The 21,834-nt window shown below is 31.0% G+C and overlaps 3 protein-coding genes across 4 annotated transcripts; 1 reads left to right on the top strand and 2 right to left on the bottom strand.

The window, feature by feature from the left end:
• On the bottom strand, positions 3,648-5,024 carry LOC109352354 (F-box protein At2g27310-like). The gene has a single exon (XM_019594308.1). It carries the CDS (start codon positions 4,930-4,932, stop codon positions 3,799-3,801), a length of 1,134 nt encoding a protein of 377 aa, XP_019449853.1. The 5' UTR covers positions 4,933-5,024; the 3' UTR covers positions 3,648-3,798.
• Positions 10,657-11,160, bottom strand: LOC109352837. The gene has a single exon (XM_019595021.1). The coding sequence runs from the start codon at positions 11,158-11,160 to the stop codon at positions 10,657-10,659; it is 504 nt and encodes a 167-aa protein (XP_019450566.1).
• LOC109351734 (probable L-gulonolactone oxidase 6) lies at positions 13,050-21,223 on the top strand. 2 transcript variants are annotated; one of them, XM_019593312.1, is made up of 5 exons: positions 13,071-13,168; positions 18,839-19,497; positions 19,586-19,841; positions 19,936-20,037; positions 20,441-21,223. In XM_019593312.1, exons 1-5 carry the CDS (start codon positions 13,072-13,074, stop codon positions 21,175-21,177), a joined length of 1,851 nt encoding a protein of 616 aa, XP_019448857.1. In that variant the 5' UTR covers position 13,071; the 3' UTR covers positions 21,178-21,223. The 2 variants fall into 2 exon arrangements, with proteins under 2 accessions (XP_019448856.1, XP_019448857.1); XM_019593311.1 differs by lacking the exons at positions 18,839-19,497; positions 19,586-19,841; positions 19,936-20,037; positions 20,441-21,223 and adding exons at positions 13,997-14,252; positions 15,091-15,192; positions 16,227-17,170 and having other exon boundaries at positions 13,050-13,827.

Below are 21,834 nucleotides of genomic sequence, written 5' to 3'. Positions count from 1 at the left end.
TTTGTATCCCAACTTGATCAAAATCCATGCTTAATTATAAAATTCATTGCATCATGCTGTATGTATTTAATGAAAATTATATATTCTTCTATTACATTTTTTTTACTACAAAAAAGTGACATATTATAGAATGATATTTTATTAATGAGTAATTGGTTTATAAATAGGAGAATTAGTATAAGAATTTAATAGAAAGATATAACATTACTTTTGTATTAAACATAGTTCATAATACTACATTTCGTAAGAGTAAATAATATTAAATATAAATAATAAAATATCTAAAACCTATATTCATATCAACTTAGCATCACAATTCTACATCTCACAAATTTCATCTAAATCCATTATGAATGGCACTAGCTTTAATTTGAAGTTATATCGCACAAAGAAATAATTTAAAAATACAGGAAAACTACAATAATACTGCATAAATGAAGTTACAACTCAATTATAGTTTTTGTCCTTTTTCATCTCGAATTTTTTATTGGAAATGTGAAGTTAAAGACGTTTACTATATTTTTGGGCAACTTTTCAATTTTTTGCTGTGAAAAATGAAGAAATCGAAGTCGTGTAGCCACGGTTTTTGCTGTGGACTTTGAAGGTGGAGATGGCAAAATGAGTATTGCTGCATGTTCATAAAGCTTGTATTTTTTCGCAAGCAGTACATATAAATTTTGCTCATTTGTCCATTTTGTATAGCCCGTTTTGCCCGCAAAGTTTGCGGCCATTTCAGTTGGGCATACGGACAGCCCCTCGGCGGCCCATAAACATAATTTAGAGAAAAAGTAAGGAAATTTTAAATAAGTTATGATGTAATATAATTTTTAATCCCTAAAAAATTATAATCTAATGTGATTTGTTAAACTTCATATAAAGTATAAAAAATTTTATTAATTTTTCATCTTCAACTACTTTATTTAATTTAATTTCATTTATTATATGATTTTTTTTAATTGTTCAACAATGTTTGCGGACCGCCCACAAGCCCGTTAACCCGTTTTAAAATGGACAGGACATTAAATTTGGTCTGTTAATCAATGGGAGCATATCCGTGTTCACTTAAATTTTCGCAGGTATATACGGGCGCAGGCTAAATAGGTTGGGAGACCCATTTTGCCATCTCTTTTGAAGGGAAATAAGAGGGGGGAAATGTGATCATTCTGAAAGAAAACTTATATTTATAATAGTATTTAAAAGAGTAAATTACACTGACACCCCATGAGTTTTAGTGAAATTACACAAACCATCCCTCACTTTTCTAAACTTACACAAACCTCCCATAGTTTTGTACTTTCATTACACTGACCACCCTTGTATAAGAAATAAGTGTATTTTTTTAAACAAAAAATGTGATAAATGCAATTAAGTTAAAACAAAACATGATATATTGTGTAGACAAGTCTAAATAATATACAAATTAATGTATCTTTATTATTTTTTGTTACAAAATGCATCAACAATTATAAAGAAATATTGTTTAAATCACTCTTATAATGTAGTGTAACGAACCAAAAATAATAAAGATATATTGATTTGTATATTATTTAGACTTGTTTACACAATATATCATGTTTTGTTTAACTTAATTGCATTTATCACATTTTTTGTTTAAAAAATTACACTTATTTATTATACAAGGCTGATCAGTGTAATGAAAGTATAAAACTAGTGGAAGTTTGTGTAAGTTTAAAAAAGTGAGGGATGATTTATGTAATTTCACTAAAACTCAGGGGATGTCAATGTAATTTACTCGTATTTAAAATAGAAATAAAAGAGTTGAAATGACATAAAATATATTGGTGAGTTTTGAAATGTTTCAAAGCTCATTTTTTCATTTTTCTTTCTCTCCCTGTGAAACTAAACTCACAAACAATCTTTTTCAGAGCATTCTTTTTATTTTATATTGTGAAATTCTTTCCAATTATTTATTTTTAGCCAAAATTGTGGTAAACACTCGTTTACTCTTTCTATCAGTTGTCGCTTTTCTTCCATCTCGTACAGTACAAGCAACCTTTCCACTCTCACAGACCAGAACCCACCACTTAAATGAAATGTACGATTTGAGGTCCGGGTTATAATTGGGGATTTTTCGAAAGTTTGTTTAGGATATTTTTCAAATCGTGGATTTTTTTGAGCTTGACTAAGGCAGCGTCTGAGGGAAAGAATTAATGAAAAATGAGGAAGGAAGAAGGTGAAAAGGAAATAGAAAGTTGAGTTTTTGGCAACAAAAAAACTCAGATGTCGACACACGCATCCCACTTTATACCAAAAAAAAATGCCAAATTGAAACTTACAAATAATATAAGAAATGTATTATGAGTGTAAAATTTATAGATAAACATTTATATATATTTACTTCATCTTTCACTATTCATTTCTCATATTTGGGGTGTGTGACTATTTTTCACAACAAGTATGGCTCCCAATAATTAAAGGGTAGAAACAGGCGAGACTGCCTACCAGGGGTCTATTACCTGGCCTAGAACATGCTAGGTCAGGCCAAGCTTTTTTCTGAAACATGTCAGGTTTAGGCTTTCTAAAAAGCCTATTTAGTTTAACAGATCAGACTTTATATCACCTAAAAGGTCTATTAAGCCTAATAAGTCGGACTATTTAGTTATATCATATAAGAATGTTGGAATTATACTATTTTAATATAATCAATATTATTTTATATATAATATTAATATAAAAATGTATATAAAAATATAATTTAATTATTAGAATTATATGAACCTAACTAAAAATCAGCTTATAATCTCATTAAAATGTATATATGATAGTATATTTCATGAGCATATAATATAATAGGTCTTTAAACAAGCTAACAGACCAGACCTAGACTCCTATATGCTATATAAGCTAAGTCTGTTTAAGGCATAGTCTGACCTGATCTAGCCTGTTTCCACCCTTACAATAATTGAATCTTTGACCTATGATCTAATCGAGTTTTATACTATTAGACTAACGTTTTCACTGGTTTTGAATAAACTAATTTTCTTATTTTTGAATCGGACCAAAATACTATCAGCCTTGAAAGATTCAATTTTGAATCGGACCAAAATACTTCGGTTGACCATTTTGATGCCCCGTTATTATGGTTGGAAGCACCTTGGTTACTCCCGCCACTATGACCTTTGCTGCCAACGCCATGAGAGCTTTGCTTATGCCATCCCAACCTATACTTCTATGGTTTTAAAAGTCTCCATATGCGGTTCACAGCCTCCTCCAAATGAGTTATGGAACAAATTAAAAAAAATGAAGTTGCCCCCAAAGATTCAATTTTTAATGTAGAAAAGTTGATTTTTCAAATGAGTTGCATCATTCAAAGTTAATATATAAGTATGCTATTAAACAAAATATTTCAGAGGTAGGAGTGACATCATTCAAAGTTAATCTATCTAAATACTGCCCTCATTTTTCAAAGTCTACTATTCAAGTCCAACACCTATGCATAAGGTTGATGAAATTTCTTCCATATAGACCGTTGAAGCAAAACAAATCCATATCATTACATCATTCAAGTCAAAAGAGAAGAAGGAATATAAATAAATAAAAAATATTACAAATTTAATAATCAAACATCTTTGTTCGCCATTTACTATGTCCAGTGTTTTAAAATTGTGTGGGAATACTGGCCAAAATTGTTTCACAATTGTGTTGCAAACACTATCTAATTCACAATATTAAGATCTGATTCTTGTCGTGTGGAATACAATTTTAAACATGGAGATTTTACTTAAAGAATAATGAATAATAATGTATAAAAAAAGTGTCCTTTCTTCTCTTACATCCTCAGAAACCGGCAATGAAACAAAATAAGACGAGAGCAATGAAAACAAGAAGCATACAAACAACACCATGTGCTTTCTCTCTCCTATGTTTCATCTCTCTCCTCTCCTTAATGACGCGCGAGAATTTCACAAATCTCTCCATTGCTCTCACTTCATCCACTTTCTTCCTCTCTCCATTTTCCATCGCCCTTTGCAAAATCATCACACCCTTTTTTCCCATCACTTGTTTTCCCTCCATGTCTTCCATCACCAAATTCACTTCCTTCACGTGCAACTCCCCTCCTACCTTCCCGCAGCACGTGACCTTCACCATGCACTGTACCTTCTCCGTCGACCTTCCCTTCTCCCCCGCCATCACCACCGCGTAAATGATCTCAAGATCCCTCGTCAGCCAGTGCCGCTTCACCGAAACCGGTCTCCGGCTGGAAATATTCGCGGCACGCTTCTGAATCGGATCGATGAGAATCCAGCTCAAGGTGAAGCTTTCTTGCAACTGGCTCATCCACTCTTCGTCTTTTCTAACGAAATTCACCGGAGTTTGAATGAACTCGTTTGGTTGAAGAACTTCAAAACATAACGGTGATGTGAGAAACAAGTTCTCACTTGTTTCCGTGCGTTGAACCCTTGAAAAAATAGGGTTACCTTTGTAGTATATATCAACGGCTGAGATTAATTCTTCCGGAGGAGATGGACGACGATGATTTGGAAGGGAAGGAGAGAAGTGATGAAGGGAAGGGTACGCGTCTGAGAAGATTGAACGGTGGCCATTAGGAAATGTGGAGATGACGTGGCGGACTATGGGGTCCATTAAAGATGGCCACGTGGCAGTGCATAAGTTTTCCCATATATCTTGGCCTGAGCAGAGGTGGCGGAGGTGAGAGGATACGGAGGCGACGGTGGACAAGGTGGCGCCGTCGAGACGTGTGAGGATGTGGGTGTGAATGATGTCGGGATGTACGGCAGTGATGGTTGTTGATGAGGCTGTGTTTTTGTTTTTAGTTTCATGATAAAGTGATTCTGAAGCCATAATAATAGATGTTGGTAGGAGTAAGGAGAGAATGAAGAATGGATATGTAACGTATTGATTGAGTTTAATTATGGGAATGTCCTTTATAAGAGCTATTGTTGGTAACATAATCTAAGTCAAGTCAGTGCTGGCTGTTAGGTTTGGCCGCCAGTATGACCTTCAAAGTCCAAACTTATGTGTATATTTTTTAGTGTACATAGATATCGGGTCCCATTTCAAATTGTATTTTACTCCATCTATTATTATTATTATTTGTAGAAAAAGCAAACAACAAAGGTTTGAGAGAGGCAAAAATCTGGCATGGGTTGTATTCTAATTTTAAAGTGAGAGAAACAGATTTGAGTTAGAACAAATTTTTGATTTCTTATCCTTAATCTGATCTAGTGGATAAGAATCTTAACCTTAATAACAACATTGATTCACAGTGCTCTGAGTGTTAAGTTTGGCAAATATTCTACTATCCCTTTACTCCTTCCTCAATTTTGTTTGAATAAAGATCTTCTCCATCAGTGAAGAGGAAAGTGTATAAAAAATAAAAGAAAAATCATGATGACATAATTTTATTATCTACTTAAATATAATAATATGATATTCTTATACTTTAAGGTAAACACAAAAATCACAACTTCCTTCTTCGATATTGGGGATTAGTCTTTTCCATTTTGTCTAATGATGCTAAAGTAAATTTCTCTAATTGGTTGAACATGACTTGGTTGGAGAAGAAAAATCAACAAATGTGATTGTCTCTTTGATTTATCACTATGTTTGGCATGTGAAGAACAAGATTGTGTTTTAGAACTCCAAGTTCAATCTTCATGAGTTATTAGAACACATGTAGTTGTCCTCTTATTTGGAATGGTTTGTTTAACACATGTAGTTGTCCTCTTTTTATTAGTGTTGATATTTGTGGATAAAAATATCAATTGTTCTTGTAGTTTTTTGTTTATTTATTAATAAAATTGTTGCCGACCAAAAAATAGATGCACATATTTCCAAATACGACCCCTTATTATAAATTCTTGAATAATAATATAATATAATGATTATATATAAACATATAGATTGATAATGTACTCTTCATTTATGTATATAACATCTTCAAATCTATCATTCAGCATTTTTCATGCATGACAAACATAGATAAAACCAACATAATCAGACACATCTTTGATTGAAATCTTTTAGTTGGGAAGCATACGTGAGATCACTATTTTTTGTGTGCTTGGAAAAATAATAAACAATTTGGCGTGTCTATCTATTAATATATTATAAGACATTTCATTTATTTTAACTTTTGTGATTGGTAACGTTGTATTTGTCACTATGAGTAAAAGAATATGATAAAATATCACTATCGGTGGTGAGAATTACAATTATAATTATTGCATAATGTCACTTGCACAGGGCCGCCACATGCAGTATAGTATCCAGCCTGAAGCCTGCAAGTTGAAATAAATCTATGAAGTTTCACATTAATTAAGATGGACAGCGTAAGATGACTTTATTTAATATTTATGTTTTATAAGTTTTATTTTTCAAATAAAACAAATATGTGAACCACGTGTTAAATTTATACGCAGTATTGCATTGAAGATAAAAGAATATAAATTTATCAAAAATGATAAAAATCTAATATTTTATCTACATTTGTATATATAAAATACGAGCATTTTTCCGAGTAAACTTATTCCACATCATAGCCATAAATTCTAAGAAAATCCAATGATTTGAATTAATGAATAGATCTAAACTATTATGTACCCATAAAATTAATGACTAAGATAAAAAATAAATTTAAAAAACTCATTCTTGAAGTAAGTGGATCCTCACCCTATAATATATATTTATGTTTGAGAGGATTATAAATTGTTGAACTTAAATTGTTAACTTTAATAACTCCAATACTATTTTTTTGCAACTTGTATCCTCACACACTAGAGACAATCATGTTTAAGATGTGAACATCTACAAGTATGTAAAAGTAAATTTCTCAGCGAATATTTTTTCTATCCACAACACTCGAACCTGATACATTACTTAAAGGAAATCAAGTATGTATCACTTGAACCAACACTCATTAGTTATCCAACTCCAATAATATTTTAACAACTATCATATTTTAATGGTGTAAAAAATAATTTTTAAGATTTATGGAGTAGTTATAAATAATAATTATAAAAGTTTATTTACCCCATTTAATTTGTACGTATATGCAACTTTTTTTGTTAGCATTGCGTGTTTTCAAACATGCTGAGTCTTCTCCATGGATGAATCTGAATAGTAGATGGAAGCATAAAACTAGTCAGCAAGTAGCTTTTAAACATGTGCAACTCAATGGTCGTTACTTCTTAGCCACCAATGTTGAAGCCACTTGATCGCTATTATGGTTCATTGAATATGTGTACTATATATATTATATATGATATATATTATCACCATCATTATATTATTACTCGTCTTATGTGTATATTAGCAATATCCTACATGTGATTTAGGTGCCCATCTACTTTTTATTCTCATATTCTTAATGAAAAGGTTGGGTCAAATATCTACATTAAAACCCAATATTAGTAGAAGGAAAAAAAAAAAAAAAAAAACTAGCTTTAAAAAAAGTCAGACAGAGCTACTCTGTTATTTTATGTGGAGCATTCATTTGTTTCAGGCTTAATTGATTTTTTTTTCCTTTTATGGTGGAGTTTCATTTTAATATTTCATGTTTTAAAAGTTTTTTATTATTAATTTCCCTCTTAATTCACATATTAGTCTTTACCCGAAGTCATCATTGTCTAATTAGAGTTAATCAAATGAATTTAAAATCTAATATTTATGCTATGTCAATATAAAAATTTATACACACTCAACATTTTTCAATTATTTTCTAAAGAATTAATAATAATTAAATATAAATTATTCATAGTATAATGATAGAATATAAAACTTAATCTTATAGACTGTCAATACATCTATTTTTCTCTGTTTAATTTAAGGTTAGTCATTTGTATTTGAAGTCTGCTTACATTAAATTATGATGTCACATACTATTAAAATACTGTACTTAATGAAATAAGGGAATGGTAAGAGTAATGATGAGGTTCAAGCCCACCAAACATGATAATAAGTGATACAATATATTTTTATTTGTATTCTGTGTTGACTTCAAATGTCACCATAAACATGATTTCAAATAAAATTATTACAAATAACAATAAAAGGTATTCGGTAGATTTTCTGAAGAACTGATTGGAAGTCCTTTTCTGGATGTAATTTCCTGAAATTACGTTTACCACTAGAAGATCGACACATGTTAAAAGTTAGGTCTTGCTATTGTAGGTATGCTTTTGATGGCTTAATTTTCCAGCTATGGCTTGGGTGGTTTTGGAATTGCTCAACGGCTTATAAGCACCGGTGATATGCATAAGACTCCTCTCCAGTAATGAAGAGATAAGTGATGTCAAAAACCAAAGAAAATATGATATACTTTTATATTTATTATAATAAGAAAAATTTACCTTTTAAACTAAAGAAAAAATTACACTTACCCTCTCCATTAATGGTGAGGAACCTCACCTATGTGACATGGGTGTTCTAGAAATCGTGTTATATCTTTGTTATCTTTGGTTTCGGGCTTTTGTTAGTTAGTTATTGGACATAATAAATGTTGGCATGGAAAAATATTTATACTAAATATGTTAAAATATGATTAAGAGACATGTTATTAAATAGACGTAATTTTTATATTTTAATTTTACTTTTACTACATCCAACGTTTTTATGTTTGCCTTGTAACATATAATTTATATTGATTTTGTAAAATACAGATGGCATAAAACACAAAAATAAATGGAACCGAATTGAATTTAATATATATTTTTAACTCCATAATCCCCTATGGCAATAATTTCTTGAAATTCCATTGAGTTGAAAGTATTGCCATGAAGTTGAAAACTTTGAAAGAAAATATCTTATTTTTCTTTATAGAAACTTTGAAAACTTACAAATTTATAGACAACGGACATAGAAGGCTGATCGAAACACTGTCGTAGATAAAATCAATGAAATTTTACGATACATTAAAAATGTAGTCTTAAATGATAAAATGACAGGACCTAAAACATAAGTATACTTATATGAGTGTTGTAAAGACTTTTTTGATTGGATATTATTAAATTACATTTCCTATGCTGATAGGCTAGTTTCATTCATTATTATGCATAATTCTTTCGCGTTTTAAATTTAGTCCGATGTACATTCAATAAGCTATCCGATTATATTTTTTATATACTATGATTCTCTTTATAAAATACATAATTAAAACACGGGCCTGATACTAACATTTTTTGCAGGCTTTCTAGAATGAAATATAAATGAAGATCCTTTATGAACCAAAAAAATCAAAGATTTTTAATTTTTTTATAAAATATATCTTATTAAACATTATAATTATATTTGTTAAAATAGTTGAGTGGTTAATTAGTTTGGTTAGGATAGTTAGTTTTTCTATCATTTATATAAATGATTCAATGTAATTTTGCTTTTCAATTTTTTTTAATATTCAATAAATAATATTCTCTTTTTCATTTTTCTTGTTTCATCAAGAAGATTCAAACAATATTTCTTTTCAAGCGATAATATTGTAGGTTTGAAATCTAATTTATGTTGAATAATTTAACTATTTTAGTTTTTAGTTTTATGTAATATAAGAAGTGCTGACATAATAATAGGTTGTATTATCCCAAAAATGCTATAAGATAATATCTCGAATAAACTTTTCATATATTATTTAAAAATAAAAAAATTCTGGGCCGTAAAAATAACGATGGTGATTGCATTATAAAAAAGTGAATTAAGTCTTAATAATGAATTGTAAAATGCTAAAAGAAATCTTTGCATATCCTAATCATTAATTTCAATAGATTAATCTAGATCTTTTCATATCATTAGAAATAAAAATATTACATTTCTAAATAATATAATGGAAATAAAAAGTTCTCTTTCTCCTTCAATTCGTTGAACTTTTCTCTTCGTTCATATAGCCCTCCATAATCAGACACATTACAAGCTTTTTCGTTGCAAGAGCATGAAACGGAAGATAGATTAGCACTTTTTTCTTTTAAAATCGTTGATATAATTTTGAACAAGAAGAAGGAAGAACAATATTTTTGGTCACGATAGGAACTTGATTGAGCATAAGAGAATGAGGAAGAAGTTTTTTGTTTTTGTTTTTAATGATATAAAAATAAGAGAATGGGTTGTCAATATCTTTACCGTTCATTGTTTTCAATCATTAGGATGTGAGCTTATTATTAGGGTTTAATGTGCATATTAAACATTAGAGGAACTGCTCCCATGTAAAAACAAAGCTAAAGAGTCATAGATAATGCAATGCGATTGGTAGGTACATATCATTGCACTAATTTGTTTTCAATAGTACCACAAAAATCATAAATTAAAGGAGAATAAAATATCTCTTTATACGAGAAGATAATTTATTTCTTTTATACACTAAAAATATGACATGTGTACTATTTTATTTTATTGTAGAAATACTTTAATAGAAAATGATTAAATAAAATAGATGTCATGATTTTAGTGGTCGTAAAGAGATAACTTATCTCTTTATACCCTAAGATACTTTATTCTCAAATTAAATATAATAAAAACAGATAACAAAAAAAACAAGGTATGAAATTAATTTAAATCCAAAACTTTAGCCATAAAGGAACAAACTAAAACAAAAAAAAACATGAGAATATGATTTTAGTAGTCATAAAGAAATAATTTATTTCCTCATATAAGAAAATACTTTATTCTCTAAAAACATTTTGAACTGGACTAGTTGTCGTAGGATTGGCAATCCATAGCACTTGCCAATTCTCCCGATGTGGCGTTTGACATGATGCGAACTTGAACCCTGCTACACTCAACAAAAATATCTCGTTTCATAATACGCTTCTCTTTGAATAAACGTTTAACCGTTCCAAACTTAATGGAAGTGACAATCTCGACATTGAACTCAACCGAACCACGTTCTGTAATCTCCTTGTTCATGAGAAGTGAGTAAGATTGTGGAACATTAACGTTAGCCGCAGAGATTGTAACATTAAGGGTAGTGTCAGATTTGATATTCTGCATGAATGGTGCAACATGAGACTCCGACAAAGTTGCATTCTTGTAGTAAAGGACGGTCCGAAATGTGTCATAATTAAGAGGAAACTTGTCATTGGGATTATGGATGAGTAGATTTATTTGCCATGTGCCAGTTACTGATTGAGTGTAGGCGAAGTTGGTGAGGGAGAGTGAACCAATTTGGAAGTGGGGCAACTTGAGCACCGCCATTGGGACGGTGAAGAATGCTATGAGAATGATTATGATGATGACGAGAATGGTGCAGAGAATGCAGCCACAGCCACAACATTTACGACAACAACATTTTGGTTGGTTGTGGTGGGTGGTGAGAGGAGAATAGTTTGCCATGATACCTAAGAAGATGTATTATTCAGAGCAAAGGGAAGAAGTTATGTGTTTACTGTTTCTAATGTTTGAGTTGATTTCACTATATATATATATATATGTATATATATATATATATATATACTTTTTGGTATGTGTGGAAAAATATTGAAAATCTTTGAAATATATAATTTGATTTGATTTTGCTATATTTTATTCAAAGATTACTTAAATCGTATATTGTATGATTTTCAATAACAGGATTTTATGAGTAACGCTAATATCAGGAAGAAGAAAAGAGTACAAATATCTACACATATATTGAAAACAATATAAGATACAGATACATATATTTTGTTGATAAATTAACTCACAATTATATAAATGGGAATGAAGTATCTCCTTATATAAGGAGATAAGTTATCTCCTCTTGCCCAGTGAAATTATGACATGTGTCATGTTTCACCATTTTCTATAAAAATATTTTTAAAAATAAACAAAATAGCACACATATCACATTTTTATTGGTTAGAGGAGATAAGTTATCTCCTTATATAAGGAGATACATTATTCTCTTATATATATTACTATTTTAATTAATTTTCCCGCGAACAGTGTTAACTATTTAATTTTCTATGTATGAAATTTATTATATAGAGTTTGCTATTTATTTTTTATGATATTAATCAAGTCAATTAGTTCGGTAGTGCTTATTTCATAAAGTAATATACGTTAGAATATTTTATATCAATTCAATTAGGAAAAAAATTAAGTAAATTAAAAGATCTTGCTTGTGTAACCCTCATCAATCTTTGAAAATTAAACGAGTTGAAATTAATTATGAATAACATCATTATAACATTATGAACAATTCACCGATCAAATCATTTAAAAAAATATGGAAATCATTAAAATAAAAATTAACCCAATCTTAAATAAGATCAATTTAAATATCCAATTTAAGTGATAGATTTAAATTTATATTAGAGTTTTGAATTAGAAATATTATAATTAAAAAATGCATACGTGTATGGTAAATTGAGTAGAATAATTCAACTAAATAATTTCATTATTTTTTATTTAAATCTCACAGTTTTTCATTATATGTTAAATATCAAGTTTATTTTTCCTAACCTCATATTATATTATAGACATCCATGTTTCTTATAAAGGAATATCAAAAAATAATATTAAAATAACATCTTAAAAATGATTTGAATTTGTGTGCTTATCCACATTTATCTTTAAATCTTTCATTTTATCTATGGAAAACGTTTCTCTCGTGTACATTTTTTAATGCAGATAATACAGAGAAGAAAGAAATAGGATGCGATGTGATATGTGATGACAAAGAAGTAAGAGACAAAAATAAAGATCTGAGTATAGAAAATATAGAAAAGGTACTCTTGATCTTTTAGAAAAAAATAGTTGACTGAGTGAAGAGTTTAGGTTGTTTCAGAATTCGTATCACAAAATTCCTACTCCCTGGATATTTGCCTTCTTTTATCCATGCCCAATTTATGTGTTTTGTTTTTGTATTAAGAGAAATGCTGATAGGTGCGTAACTTTACGAATTGTATTAATTAAAAGGGTATGACAATTCACGATTGTCGGCAAAAATTTCAACTACATACCCACCACTTGATTGGTTAAAATATGAACAATTTGTCAAGAAAAATGTATATACAAAAGCATGTCAACGAAGACATCGTGCTAAGAAGAAAAGATCTGATGTAAAAAAAACGTGTAAACCGTGAACATAGATTTCGTGCTAAACACGTATATGATCATACATTCATGCTACATATAGTCTATGCTTACTTCTTCAATCCATACCCATATCTCTCAGATTCTAGGACAATATTATGCTCTGAAAAGATGAGAAAATTATTACATGTATTCAAATCGACTCTTATCTTCTTGTTGTTTATCAATGAAGTGATTTCAACACCTCCAGAGGATCCAATTAAGTGTCTTTCAAAGAACACAAACTGCACTATCACAAACGCCAATGGCATCTTCCCTGACCGAAGCACTTGCAAAGTTGGTGAGGTCAAGTACCCAACCTCAGAGGAAGAGCTCATATCAGTGGTTGCATCAGCTACAAAAAACAAGATAAAAATGAAAGTAGCTACACGCTTCTCACATAGCATCCCTAAGTTGGTGTGTCCTGATGGCCAAAAAGGGTTGTTGATAAGCACTAACAATCTCAACAAGATACTAAAAATTGATAAGGAAGCAAAGACAATGGTGGTGGAGAGTGGTGTAACACTAAGGGAGATTATTAGTGAGGCTGGTAAGGTTGGATTGGCTTTACCATATGCACCATATTGGTGGGGTATAACCATTGGTGGCCTTATGGCAACAGGTGCTCATGGAAGCTCATTGTGGGGTAAGGGAAGTGCAGTTCATGAGTATGTAGTGGAGATTCGAATTGTTAGTCCTTCAAATCCTCTTGATGGGTATGTTAAGGTTCGAACCCTTGATGAGTTTGATCAAGACCATCTCAATGCAGCCAAAGTCTCTTTAGGGGTTCTTGGAGTTATTTCTCAGGTATAACATTTTCCCATTCTTATTCTTCTTATTTTTTGATACTTTTTATCACAAAGGCACAAACCACATGTATAGTTACTAAAAAGTTGAAGAGAAACATGAGGTATAGAAAGCTGAGTCATATGGTATTCTAATACATGGCATGTTTCCTTCCTTTTCACTTGTGTAGGTTACCCTGAAACTAGAAAGTATCTTCAAGCGATCAATTACATACTTGAGCAAAAATGATTCTGATTTGGGAGATGAACTAATTAGTTTTGGGAGAAAGCATGAATTTGGTGATGTAACATGGTACCCAAGTCAACGTAAGGCTGTGTATAGAATTGATGATCGTGTCCCTATAAATTCAAATGGCGATGGGTTATATGATTCCATTCCATTTCGTCCCACACTCTCAGCAGAATTAGCAATTGTTAGAACTGCAGGTTAGCTTTCCCTTCATATGTAAGTTTAAAACATAATACAAAATGAAGGGTAAAAAAACATACATGCATTTTTGTCGCCCTTAATTTTTATTTACTTGCCAAGTTTGTTCATTTGATCCATGCCATGAATTACTGATACGACATGGATGAGCACAACATGTAACCTATATGCTTCTACAAATTTTTATTTACGTACCACAGGTTTGAGGTATGGTTTAATATTTTTGAGAGTGGTAGCTGTTTGGTAGTAAAATAAGAAGAAAAATAGTAAGTGCCTTATATTTATATATATATATATATATATGAGGAAAAAATGTATATATAAAAGATTTTTATATTGTTATTATATTGTTCTTTATTCATTTTTAATTATCATTAACTTTTAAATAAAAAGGAATATAATTGCAAAGTCCAAAGTAATACATCATTTATTTTTAATTACCATTGACTTTTATTTTTAATTATTTTAAGAAAATAAAAAATTTATATATAATAGTTATATCTGATGCATTTGGGGAGCACATCTTCTATTCTAAAAAGTTATTGGGAGGACATCTTTTATTCTAAAATGTTTACAACTTTATATCTCCAGTTTTGTATGAGGTTTAAGCAAGCATATATTAGTTTCGGTAGTTTAAACCTACTTTATATTATTTGACAAGTTATATGGTTAAAAGGTGATATTTTACTTAGAGGAGGGATTTTAAGTTATTTTGGTGTACTGGTCGAAAAATAATGTTTATTTTACTTTATAATATTTTTCTTAAAACCAACCCTTCATTTATATTATGTTTGTTGATTATACTTAACTTTATCATACTCAATGTTCTTATGATAGAGGACATTCAAGAAGTAAAACGCGACGCTAAAGGGAAGTGCGATGGTGCAAAATTGATAACTTCAACTCTAGCAACCTTCGGCTATGGATTGACTAACAATGGTATTCACTTTTATTTTGCTCCTGCATTCTAACTTTCAAATAACAAATACTTTGTTTCAACACTTTATTTGAAAAAAGTTATATTTATGTTTTGTAGGTGAGGTGGAATGTAATTACAGTCTTCGCTCTTTTAAAAATTGAAATATACCTACTTTAAATAAGAAAAAGAGTAAATAAAATTAAGTGAAATGTCAAGAAACATCAGTATTATTTCTCCTTGTCTCAGATAGAATATTTAGAAATCTGAGTTGGACGTTACACCGGGAGAAGTTCTGTATTAGGCTTAATTAGTTTAAATGGTTAAACCGTCTAATCTGATCGGGTGATTTCATACATAATTAATAATTTTTATCTAAAAATGTAAGGTTATATATAAATGTAAAATTTTATATAATTATTAATAATATATAATTATATTGAAATACCTCTTCACCGTTTTTTAGCTATAGTAAAATAAAATATTAGAGTAATGTTCCATTTTTTTTAATTTTTAAATCGTCCGATTTACTTCCCACGCAAATCCGGTTTAATACGGTCAGACTGAAATTTCTCTGGTTCAAACCGGTTCAACTCTTATTCGGTTAAGCCTATAAACCAGAGCCGTTTTCAAATTCGGTTATCACACCACATTGCTTAGATATACCTTTATATGAGAAATTGGAAAAATTTAAAGCAGTGGAGAGTAAATGAATTGAACTATTCGATCTTTTTACCCAAAAAATTATTCGATCTTCCTTTTTTACATAAAAGAGAAGCCTACAGTGGTTAAAGTGGAGGTATAAAGATAATATTGTTGTTCTGCAGTAATTAGCGAGACCGTTCTAGAGATTAGAAGTTTTCAAAAAAAAATTTGTTTCAAATTAGATATAGTATATATAATTAACATTAATCATTGTTTAAATAAAAAGATAAGTTTTAGATTTTGACAATAGATGGAATAAGAAATCTATCGTATTAGATACTTGAATGTGTTGCTACAAAACATTATTGTCAAATGCATAAGAATATTAACTTTGTTGTCAAATAATTATCAGGAGTCTTTTTTGGGTACCCTATCGTTGGATTCAACAACCGCATGCAATCATCAGGGACATGTTTGGATAGTTTAAATGACGGATTGATCACTGCATGTGCATGGGACTCAAGAATCAAGGGACAATTCTATCACCAAACAACATTTAGCATTCCATTGTCAGTTGTAAAATACTTCATTGAAGATGTGCAAAAGCTTGTTCAGTTGGAGCCAAACTCACTGTGTGGTTTAGAACTCAACAATGGAATACTTATGCGCTATGTTACAGCCTCTAGTGCATACCTAGGGAAAACTGAAGATGCTGTGGATTTTGACATCACATATTACCGCAGTAAAGACCCTTTACGACCTAGGCTTTTTGAAGATATTCTTGAAGAGATAGAACAAATTGGGTTGTTCAAATATAAAGGGTTACCCCATTGGGGTAAAAATAGGAACTTGGGGTTTGTAGGAGTAATAAAGAAGTATCCTAATGCAGAAAAGTTTCTGAAGGTTAAAGCGGAGTATGATTCAGTAGGGCTTTTCTCTAGTGAGTGGACAGATCAAGTTCTTGGATTAAAAGAAGGGGTGACAATTTTGAAGGATGGTTGTGCATTGGAAGGGTTGTGTATTTGCTCACAAGATAGTCACTGTGCACCAAAATATGGATACTTTTGTAAACCAGGAAGAATATTTAAGGATGCCAGGGTTTGTGCATTTCATGATGTTAAGAAAACTGAAGGACAAAATGTTGTGAAGGACGAGCTTTGAGAAGATTGATGATACCTTGTGTTTGGCTTCTTTGTATTGAATTTGTTATAGGATCTATATGTTTCTTTACAAACTGAAATAAATCAAAAAAAGAATCTGAATTTCTTTTTTGAGGTAAAATTTGATTGAAATTAAATGAAATGCTATATGTTTCTGTTTCATATAAACAAAACTAGTACTGAAATCCAACTTTTAACATTTGAAAAATATGAGTCAATCTCCAAGAAGCTGACATTCTAACCTGATTATGATTTCTGAGTCTCCAATAAATACATGTAGTGTATTTAAGGAAATAGTGTGAGATTAAGGAAGAATAGAATTTGAAGATTTGATGAAGTTCCTACTAGTATAATCATCCTGCAACTACAAATGAGATCCATGGCAAATGCAACAAGATTCTACATTTGCTCTTCTGCTTAAATGAAGTGGTGTCCCTTTCAGATTAAAAATGTTTTATGTTAGGTTCTTGGGTAATATACCCACATGGGCTGGTTTATAAGAGAAAGTGGGTGCTTAACCTATAAAGGCAGCAGACAGCTCCCTTCAATGTTTGCATTAATACTGCAATACATAATTTTTTATGGTGAAATTTTGAGAATTTGTTTTGAATAGCGTTATACAATTTTATGCTAATTATTTTGGGGAGTAAATTACATTGACATCCCTTGAGTTTTAGTGAAATTACACAAACCACCCATCACTTTTCTAAACTTACACAAACCTCCCCTAGTTTTGTACTTTCATTACACTGATCACTCTTGTATAATAAATAAGTGTAATTTAAAAAAAATGCGATAAATGCAATTAAGTTAAACAAAACACGATATATTGTGTAGACAAGTCTAAATAATATACAAATTAATGTATCTTTATTATGTTTGGTTCGTTACACTACATTATAAAAATGATTTAAACAATATTTCTGTAGAATTGTTGATGCATTTTGTAACAAAAAAATAATAAAGATACATTGATTTGTATATTATTTAGACTTGTCTACACAATATATCGTGTTTTGTTTAACTTAATTGCATTTATCACATTTTTTGTTTAAAAGATTACATTTATTTATTATACAGGGTGGTCAGTGTAACGAAAGTACAAGACTAGGAGAGGTGTATGTAAGTTTAGAAAAGTGAGGGATGGTTTGTGTAATTTCACTAAAACTCAGGGTGTCAGTACTCTTATTTTGGGTTACAATCATATGTTAAACCTACCAATAATCAGTTGGTCTAAAGACTCGCTAGATCGTCATGATGACCAAAATATTAATGATTGATTTCTGTTAGTGACACTTGTTGAGAGAAATAAGTGCATACCTCAAAAATAATCACTTCCTTACTAAAAAAAGTTATTTAGTAGTATAAAGAAAAAATCTTATGTTCACCAATGTAGTGGACCGGTTATGAGTGACCCTATAAACATGTAAGACTGATCAATGATTCTAATTCCCACACAAGATACCCATTTCAAAAGTGAAAATACCATCATTACTCACTTATCCTTGATCCTGCTATTAGTCTTTGATTGGATCTCCAGCATTGAAAATTTCAACTACCCATCAATTGATTAGTTAAAAAACAAACAGTAATTGTTTTTGTTTTTATATAATAAATGTGGACAACAAATATAAATATTCTTTTTACAAAGAAAGGGAAGACTTTCTGTTTGTCCCATTCGGCAGAGTTCTTCAACATTGAAGATTGAGCAGATTGGGTCTTTGACTGAGTCTTGATCTTAGCCAAAAACGTATATGAGCATACTTTCATACTCTTCAATCTTCATATAATCATTGCTAACTTCTGCATATCTCTCTCACTTCAATGACAATATTATGCTCCCAAAGGATGAGAAATTTATTACAAGTGCTCAAATTCACTCTTATCTTCTTCTTTATCAATAGAGTAGTGATTTCAGCACCTCCAGAGGATCCAATTAAATGTTTTTCAAAGAACACAAACTGCACCATCACAAACGCCAGTGGCATCTTCCCTGACAGAAGCACTTGCAAAGTTGGTAAGGCTATGTATCCAACCACAGAGGAAGAACTCATATCAATAGTTGCATCAGCTACAAAAAACAAGATAAAAATGAAAGTAGCTACACGCTTCTCACATAGCATCCCTAAGTTGGTGTGTCCTGATGGCCAAAAAGGGTTGTTGATAAGCACTAACAATCTCAACAAGATACTAAAAATTGATAAGGAAGCAAAGACAATGGTGGTGGAGAGTGGTGTAACACTAAGGGAGATTATTAGTGAGGCTGCTAAAGTTGGATTGGCCTTACCATATACACCATATTGGTGGGGTATAACCATTGGTGGCCTTATAGCAACAGGTGCTCATGGAAGCTCATTGTGGGGTAAGGGAAGTGCAGTTCATGAATATGTAGTGGAGCTTCGAATTGTTAGTCCTTCAAATTCTCAAGATGGGTATGTTAAGGTTAGAAGCCTTAATGAATCTGATCAAGATCATCTTAATGCAGCCAAAGTCTCTTTAGGGGTTCTTGGAGTTATTTCTCAGGTATATATACCTTTGTCCCTTGTCATTTATCTTCTTTTTTACTCTTGTTATATCCCAATGTTGTATATTTGCTTTTTCACATGTGTAGGTTACCCTGCAATTAGAATCTATGTTCAAGAGGTCTCTAACATACTTAATGAAAGATGACACTGATTTGGGAGATGAGATTATTAGTTTTGGAAGAAAACATGAGTTTGGTGATGTAACATGGTACCCAAGTCAACACAAGGTTGCATATAGAATTGATGATCGTGTCCCTATAAATTCACATGGAGATGGGTTATATGATTTTATCGCATTTCGTCCCATACTCTCAGCAGAATTAGCACTTACCAGAGCTAAAGGTTAGTTTCCATTGCATATATAAATAATTTTTTTTGTTATAATGTTACAAATGACATAGTTATGAAGTTATCTTTCTCCATTTTCTTATGACAGAGGAGGTTCAAGAAGCAACAGGGGACGCTAATGGAAAGTGCAATGGTGCAAAGTTGTTAACTTCAACACTGGCAAGCTCCGGTTATGGATTGACTAACAATGGTAATTTTTTTGTTGTTTTACTTTCCTCGTGCATTGTATGTCTCTAATAACACAAGCTTTGTTTTTACAACTTTTCTAAAAACATGTTCTGTTATCTGTCATGACTTCTCAAAATTTTACTATATCATAGAAGAAGGTGTATTTCTTAATTCCTTAACTAGGACACATCAGTAGTAAACAAGTAAAGCTCCAGAAAAAATCCAAATTACATGTCGATCCAGTCATCCATTGTCGCGCCCCGATTTTCGGTTAAGCAACCCATTATCACGCCTACTGCCTAATGTACAGATGTACTGATGTTAAGATAAAATTTATCATTCTTGAAACCAAAAGGTAAATTTTGAGTTTTTTCTATGGAATAAGACAAATATTACTATATTCTTTTTTGGTAAATAATCAACAGGACTTTTTCTTGGGTACCCTATCATTGGATTCAACAACCGCATGCAATCATCAGGGTCATGCTTGGATAGTTTAAATGATGGAATGATCACAATTTGTCCATGGGAGGGCCAATTCTATCACCAAACATCTTTTAGCATTCCACTGTCAATGGTTAAAAACTTCATTGAAGATGTGCAAAAGCTTGTTGAATTGGAGCCATACTCACTGTGTGGTTTAGAACTCAACAATGGAATACTTATGCGCTATGTTACAGCCTCTAGTGCATACCTAGGGAAAACAGAAGATGCTGTGGATTTTTTCTTTACATACTACAGGAGCAAGGACCCATTACGTCCTAGGCTTTTTGAAGACATTGTTGAAGAGATAGAACAAATTGGGTTGTTCAAATATAGAGGGTTACCCCATTGGGGTAAAAACAGGAACTTGGGGTTTGTAGGAGCAATACAGAAGTATCCTAATGCAGAGAAATTTTTGAAGGTTAAAGAGGAGTATGATTCATTAGGACTTTTCTCTAGTGAGTGGACAGACCAAGTTCTTGGATTAAAAGAAGGGGTGACAATATTGAATGATGGGTGTGCATTGGAAGGGTTGTGTATATGCTCACAAGATAGTCATTGTGCACCAAACTATGGCTACTTTTGTAAACCAGGAAGAATTTATAAGGATGCAAGGGTTTGTGCACCTCGTGATGTTAAGAAAACTGAAGGACAAAATGTTTTGAAGGATGAGCTATGAGAAGATTGATACCTTATGTGGGGCGAGTAAAATCCTCACTAGAGAGATAAATGCATATTTTTCACTTGTTTTTAATGATAAAATTGTGATTTCATTGTAATCAAAATGTTATATGTATTATTTAAGGTTACATTTATCTTTACTTTTTGAAGCACTTACTTCTCCGTTAATGGAGAGGATACTAACTCCAAGACTTCATTTGCGATAAGTAAATCTGGTAAAGAGAATAGAAATAGTGTAGCAATGATAAAAGAGAATAGAAATAGTGCAGTCAATTTACTTAAATAATATGACATGGAACAGTTTTTTTGGTTGAGAATAAACATTAAAAGTGTTATCTTTTCAATTTATGGGGTTAAATAATTATGTGGCATTTTTAACGTTATGACATTTTTAATGTTATGACATTTTTCTATTGATGGTATAGGAAGTGACATAGACAATATGGCATAGAAGAATTGTGTTCTGGTTGCATTGCCCTCTTTGGACAAGGACAGGAACCATGCTTTGTAGCAAGGCAAATGAAGGTTCCTGAATAAGTGAATATCAACTTCAAGTGATAATAAATTTGTACTTGACATTGATAACCTCCAACTAGTTTCAACCTATATAGGTCCAAAGCAATGGTACAATGAAGGATGAAAGCAACATAAACTA

The sequence above is a fragment of the Lupinus angustifolius genome, chromosome LG07, assembly GCF_001865875.1.
Source record: "Lupinus angustifolius cultivar Tanjil chromosome LG07, LupAngTanjil_v1.0, whole genome shotgun sequence".
Lineage (NCBI taxonomy): Eukaryota > Viridiplantae > Streptophyta > Magnoliopsida > Fabales > Fabaceae > Lupinus > Lupinus angustifolius.
Note: the sequence above shows the minus strand (reverse complement) of the source record. Positions and strands in the feature narration are given on the sequence as shown.

Bases quoted from the DNA above. Each gene is read 5' to 3' on its own strand.
- LOC109352354 (XM_019594308.1), bottom strand. From the start codon at position 4,932: ATGTTACCAACAATAGCTCTTATAAAGGACATTCCCATAATTAAACTC.
- LOC109352837 (XM_019595021.1), bottom strand. From the start codon at position 11,160: ATGGCGGTGCTCAAGTTGCCCCACTTCCAAATTGGTTCACTCTCCCTC.
- LOC109351734 (XM_019593311.1), top strand. From the start codon at position 13,072: ATGCTACATATAGTCTATGCTTACTTCTTCAATCCATACCCATATCTC. The intron at 13,828-13,996 runs GTATAACATTTT...TCACTTGTGTAG, and splicing joins TTCTTGGAGTTATTTCTCAG to GTTACCCTGAAACTAGAAAG. The intron at 14,253-15,090 runs GTTAGCTTTCCC...TTCTTATGATAG, and splicing joins AGCAATTGTTAGAACTGCAG to AGGACATTCAAGAAGTAAAA.